Genomic DNA, 6,414 nt, shown 5'->3' on the forward strand with positions numbered 1-6,414 from the left:
GAAAGGAAAGGAAAGGAAAGGAAAGGAAAGGAAAGGAAAGGAAAGGAAAGGAAAGGAAAGGAAAGGAAAGGAAATAAGGTAGTAAGGAATAGTACGAAAAAAACAAAAATAAAAAAGGAAGGACACACAAAGAAAAGAAAGAAGAACAGTAAAAAAACAAAGAAAGGAAAGGAAATTAAAGGAAAGGAAAGAGTCCTCTGCAACTTCTCTTAAAATGTTTAATATGCTTAATTGTATGTATTTTAAGTATGTCTGTATTACCTGGATGTAGTAAACACAGCATAGATCACTGGATTCTTTGGGTCTTTAGCACTCATCAGAAACACATCCTCTGGAAGTGAAATAAAGAAACATTTGGAGTTATTAAAAGTGGATAAACACACCTTAAACTCTACTGACATCTGGAATGTTGCAATGGAAGTTTATGGGCCAACTGTTGCAAGTTTGCCGCATAAACTTCCATGTTTTTTACAGCTTGAGGGATGAGTAGAAATTGTTTCCAGTGGTGACAGCATACCATGGATGCTGTCAACTTAACTATTTCATGCATTTCCCACAAGATTTCTTTAAAGATGCATTTCTGACTTTATATTAAAAATAACTGTTCATATAATTATGTTCAGACTAAACGTTCATAGAAATTCCTTACGCAGTTCATCAAAATGTGTGTCTATTCCACTGAGGCTGGGAACTGAGCAAGTCAGCTTGGCTTTCAAAAAGGTTGTCCATTTGTTCACGAGACTCCTATGTCCACCCATGTCATTCTGGAGAAAATGCAAGCAGATTAGTCACATCTTCTTTAAAAACCACATAAAGCTTTGAATACTGACATTATTATGTTAATACTGTGTGTCCAAATGCACTGGAAAATGTGCATGATTTATGTTTCTGTATGTGATGATACCTTACACAGTTGTCCTATCCTGGAGATCGTAGCTTTGCCTGTATGTTCACCATCCATGGCGTTCTCTTTGAAGAACAGGAAGATCTTGTCATCTTCAGGATTATCGCTCTCTGGGATCAGGTGTATTCCTAGAAACCTGGGCTCTGGAATACACACAATGCATCAGAACTTCAACTTCCACAAGACTGAAAGAAGATACAGAAGAAATGGAGTTGTTTAAAATCAGCATTTTGGGAAGTTCAAACCCACAGAAATGACCGCACACTTCATTGAATCCCTTTTAGCTGTTCCAAAATGAGCCGAGACCTCAGTATTGCCAGTTACAGGGGGATCACTCTTACCCAGCCGTGACCGCTCTCTCTTGCAGAAATGAAATGTAACACGCCCCCCACCCACGTGGGCGGCACACGCTTAAAGCAACATGCAGTGCTGCATTACGGCCCAACAGACCCAACAGGATGTGAAGCTTAAACAGCGGAACGAACATTTACCAAAGTGAGATCCGTTCATGCACTGTGAGTGTGTATGTGTCCGTGGAGACGGCAATGAAACAGTGCCGTCTATGTCATTCAATACACAGACAGTTTCCCAAAGACATTAAACTTGTTCCAGCCAAACTTTCGAATGTTTGCTCTGTAAAGGCTGATACTCTTTGAAGTGCGGGAGGAACCATCAACAGCCATCGGCTTCATTGTCTGAAGATAGCGAGAGGCCCATGTTTCTATTGATAAGGCTTGATAGAATATCCATGTGACTAATCCTCCAAACGACACTGGCTCTTTTGTGTGAGAGAGACAGCTTTCAGAGCGGGCGAAATAGAACTAACGTCCGATGTATCCGTGGTAACAGACGGCGAGGATTAAGGTGAGATGAGCGTTTTCAAAAGCACATTTCCTCACGAATATAGGAGGGTATTGATGGCATGGACGCTGACCCTGTGTGAGGACTGAAACGAGAGCCACTCGCAGGAACAGCTGAGACTGGATTAACTTCATGGGAAAACACTGACTGACTTATCTTGATATTGACCTTTTGTGTTCCATAAGTCTGCAAAAATGCAGGCGGGATGTTAGAGGAAACACTCAACACCCAGGCTGAGCTAATCTCTCCTGCAGACGTTCACAAAGAGGCTCCTCTTTCTCTCACACAGATACGGGCACATACACATTAATGTGAAGGGACATAAACTTGTGCACACAAAAGAAAACCCATAAATGTACATTTATTTCACACATTTGCTCTTGGCAGACACATGCTTAGCAAAGTATCATATACTGTGTGATGATTTCACCAGGCAGCTAAGGATAGAAATTGAGTGCTAGGATGAAAATCATAAAGGGTCTATAAAACACATGGACAGACACTTATGCAAGCATATGTCTATACAAAGGGTCTTTCTGAACTCCTTAAAAATACAGACTGAGACAATATTTCAACTAGGAGTGGGCAACATGACTAATATCTCATGAGGTTGAAGCAGAATTAACTGTTGTGCCTCTCCAAACAACACACATTAATTAATAACTCAGCGGTTTTGAAAAAATCAGTAAATAAATTAATCTGTGACTCGCTCATAGACAGTCACTTGATATGTTCCTGAATTAATCAGCATTTTTGAACAAACTAGTTGAATGAATCATTCAATCAATGCTCATTCCTGAACAAATCAGCCGTTCTGAACAAATTGGTTGAATAAATGACTCAGTGACTCACTCATAAAGACAAATACTTAATTCGTTCTTGAATGAATCAGCATTTTTAACAAATGTATTGAATGATTAAGTGACCCCCACATAAAGACAGTCACTGGATTAATTCCTGAATGAATCAGCATTTTGACAAATCAGTTGAATAAATGATTCAGCAAATCACTCATAAAGACACTTGATTAGTTCCTGAACTGATCCAAATTTTTGAACAGATCCATTTGACTGAATTATTTAATCACCTGCTCACAAAGACGGTCACTTGATTCATTCCTAAATAAATCAGAATTGTTTAAAAAATGAGTTAAATGAATAATTCAGTTACTCATAAAGACTCACTCATTGAACAAATCTGGTGAAAGAATGATTCAGTGATTTACTCAAAGAGTCACTTGATTCATATCATGGTGTGCATTTCTATCTCAATGTAAACGTGTATATATTCAATAACCAGCCCTAAGGTGTTCAGAATACAGCATTTTTACCATTCAGCCATCTAGAATCATGCTGCTCAGTTCTGATTGGATGATGTGACCCAAGTGTTCGGAAAATGGCAAAGTCTCGTCCCATGAAGTCTGCTGATGTTCCAGAATACAGTTTGCCATCTGACAAATAAATAAGAGCATGAAATCTCCAATCAGTTAACACTTATTCTAAATCTTTAAAACCAGAACAACACCATCTCTGACTAACTCACCAATCAGGAGGGATGAGGACTGCATCTTTGGATCATAGGGACTTTTCCCACGTCCGTTCTCAAAGTAGTTGGCATCCAGTCTGAAGATGTTGTCCTGAGCAAAGGGATAATGAATTAACCAACCACAGCAAGGCATGAATAGTAAACTGATGAGGTAATGGAGAGGTGAATGTCAAAAAGTGCCAGTGAGTCTCTCAATATTCAAAAAGTAGTCACAACGATGCTGTTTTTGAAGAAAAACATTCATAGAAACCTACTTTAGATTTGGATCTCCAAACTCACAGCAAAAAAAAAAACAGCACTCAATTTATCTTCTATTATGTTCAGTGCGCTCAGGCCATGATTAATCAAATCTTAAAATTCACTGACATTTTTCCACCATGTAAAGGCCATCTCATTACCCACAGTTGAGGTACTTCTAAATAACACACTCGTGCTTTGTGACGCTCTCATTTTCTACTTCACTGGGCCGAAATTGTTAACAGGGTAGACGTTAGCAGCAGATAGCCACCATTCATTTCCTTTTCATTCCTTTATAAATGTTTTGGTGAATGTGCCTTGGAGATATTGTATGTATGTTCATGAGCGCGCGAGTATGTTTTAATGCCATTGCTTTCCTGAGATTGAACTGGACTAAGAGAATTAATTTGATCAATTATTAATATCGAGTGTGTTGTGTACCTCTGCTCGCTTGCCTATCTCCAGGTAAGAACAGATAGGATGGAAAGCTCCGGTGCCACATATGTAAATATGCGTCTGGTTATACGGCTGCAGCACACGCACAAAGTTTGAGCATTCTTTCTGAAAAAGACAACATAAAAAATATCTGTTAACCAAGATAATATAAAACATGCCTATTAAAAAGATATTGTATAATATACAAATTAGATGGAAATCAGACAAAAAATAGAAATGTATTTATTATATTTTTAATAATAAAATTAATTATTAAATATTTGTATTTAATAATAATAATAATAATTAATAAAAACATATTTAGTGATCAGAACTTGGCTATGGAACATTAAGCAACCACCCAGTACACCTTATCAACCTACTTTTGCCTAAGCAAGAACCACACACATTTTCTTCTAAAAATGTGAAAATAGTTTGTAAATATCATAATTTCTCTCTTTCAGACTCTCTGGTTCTGTATAACTCCTCTAATGCAGTTATTTTACATTTATGATTCATAATGAAATACTGCACATACATTTTGAGAACATCTAAATTGACACAAGATCTGTAATAAATAGGTAAATGAGACATTTCAAATCTATGTAAGCCTAATATTTAAGCTTTTAGTGTCATTAAAAAGCCTTTGAGTTCCTGCCGGTTGAGTGATGACGATCCCACCTGTTTTATCCATCTCAATATCCTGTCAGCCAACTCTCATTAGCGCTGAAAGTGTGTGTGTCTGGTTTTGATGAAAGGTAAATGTATAGCACATGTCTTAAGGCCATCTGAATGAGTTGGCGAGAGCCGATGAGTGAATTGTTTCATGTGAATGAATGCTCTTTAACTCCCTTTCATTTGCAAGATATGCGAGGACCAGGTTCAACAATAATAAACTGACACGTTATAAACACACTGCACGAACAAACACACACCTATGCACACGCACACACCTTTCCACAGCTATTGAGAAAATAAAGCAGGTCCATCTGTGTAAACACTGATGGTCTCGGCCCGATGTGTGCCGTCTGAATGAGAGTTGTCATTTAAGAGCACAGGAAAGGGTGTTGCCATCTCTGTGTGTGTTTTCACCACAAAAAGACACATACACACTCTTATTCAGCACACGTGTTTGTGTGAAGAAAGCCAAACAGAAGAATAGATAAATGCAGGCCTCTTTCCCTCGATTACATCCAGTTCAGTTCAGTTTGAACAAGCTATTCAAAGCAGATAATAAATGCTTGTATAAGGCTCAGATTTTCTGCCAACATGTTCAGTTTTCTTACAAATCCAGTGACCTCAATCCCCTGCAACTGCCATACGGCAGCCAATCAGATCGCTGCTTCACACATATGTGTGACCCATCTTGGTCAACCCACACAAAGGCACTTTAGTGTGTCAATGTAATAGCTTTTCCAAACTAAAGGAGATGTGTGTATTTCTAACATAATCATTCCACGTGCGCTATAAAATTCATCCCTTCCTGCACCAGGCGGAATGTTTTAAGTTTCCCATGGCCGGTACTGTTTTTAAGGCCCTCGCCTGCACCGATAGAGCCAAGTGTGGTGTTCACGTGAGAGAGAGGTGGCTGAACTGGCACTCGAAGTTAACTATGTATACAAACCTCAAGTTGTAATAACTGGGTGGTGTACTGTAATTACAGTGTAACTATTGTGTAATTAGACACATATAACCCTGCTGTTTTATCTTCAAGGTCCATAAAAAAGCAGCCAAAGCTGCGCAGCAGAAAAGTGAGTGTGCCTTCATAAGCGTGAGAGATATATGATACCCTTTCAGATAAGATAAGCGAAGATTGTTGGGGATTACGATTTAGACACATCTCTAATTACGTACAATACTAACAACACAGTAGTGACTAATTTCATTCACACATGAGTGAAGTCATGAAAGGATAATAACAGTATAGGGGTTGTCAATGTCAAATCTAATGCACAGTTTTTAAAAAGTGCAGCTACTGTAGATTAGCCTGCACCAATCTGGCAAATTTAAAATATATTACCAGGGTTTTACATGATTAGTTAACAGAAATTAAAATATTCAGAACTTCACTGTAACATCAGTGCAATTTTAATTTCTTGATAACAGAACATATAATTTTAAAATAGTAATACTGTAATGTGTCATTAAATGATGAAAACAGCTTCATTACAGTGATTTGTGTTCCCTTTGGACCTTTTCGCCTTTTAATTAATCTTCTCGCAGCCAGTGTCATGGGTTGAACTGTTACATGAAAAAAATATGATAAATTCAGTGACTTACTTTAATTTGAATAAAAATACTTCACATTTATTCTAGTGCTGTCAAATCGATTAATTGTGATTAATCGCATACAAAATAAAACCTTGTATATATATATATATATATATATATATATATATACACAGACAAATAAAACTACATATATGTATCTT

At 37.5% G+C, this 6,414-nt stretch overlaps 1 protein-coding gene across 1 annotated transcript in view; it reads right to left on the bottom strand.

The window, feature by feature from the left end:
- The window catches only part of LOC107655621 (semaphorin-3aa-like), a 37,052-nt gene that overhangs the window by 9,940 nt on the left and 20,698 nt on the right, over positions 1 to 6,414 (bottom strand). The window contains exons 4-9 of the mRNA XM_016443189.1: positions 3,989 to 4,108; positions 3,308 to 3,401; positions 3,096 to 3,215; positions 905 to 1,047; positions 650 to 764; positions 262 to 331 (exon numbers count right to left, since the gene is read on the bottom strand). Of these exons, the coding sequence (XP_016298675.1) occupies positions 262 to 331; positions 650 to 764; positions 905 to 1,047; positions 3,096 to 3,215; positions 3,308 to 3,401; positions 3,989 to 4,108 (662 nt within the window). The remainder of the gene's footprint in view (positions 1 to 261; positions 332 to 649; positions 765 to 904; positions 1,048 to 3,095; positions 3,216 to 3,307; positions 3,402 to 3,988; positions 4,109 to 6,414) is intronic.

The sequence above is a fragment of the Sinocyclocheilus anshuiensis genome, unplaced genomic scaffold (assembly GCF_001515605.1).
Source record: "Sinocyclocheilus anshuiensis isolate Anshui unplaced genomic scaffold, SAMN03320099.WGS_v1.1 scaffold916, whole genome shotgun sequence".
NCBI classification, from domain to species: Eukaryota; Metazoa; Chordata; class Actinopteri; order Cypriniformes; family Cyprinidae; genus Sinocyclocheilus; species Sinocyclocheilus anshuiensis.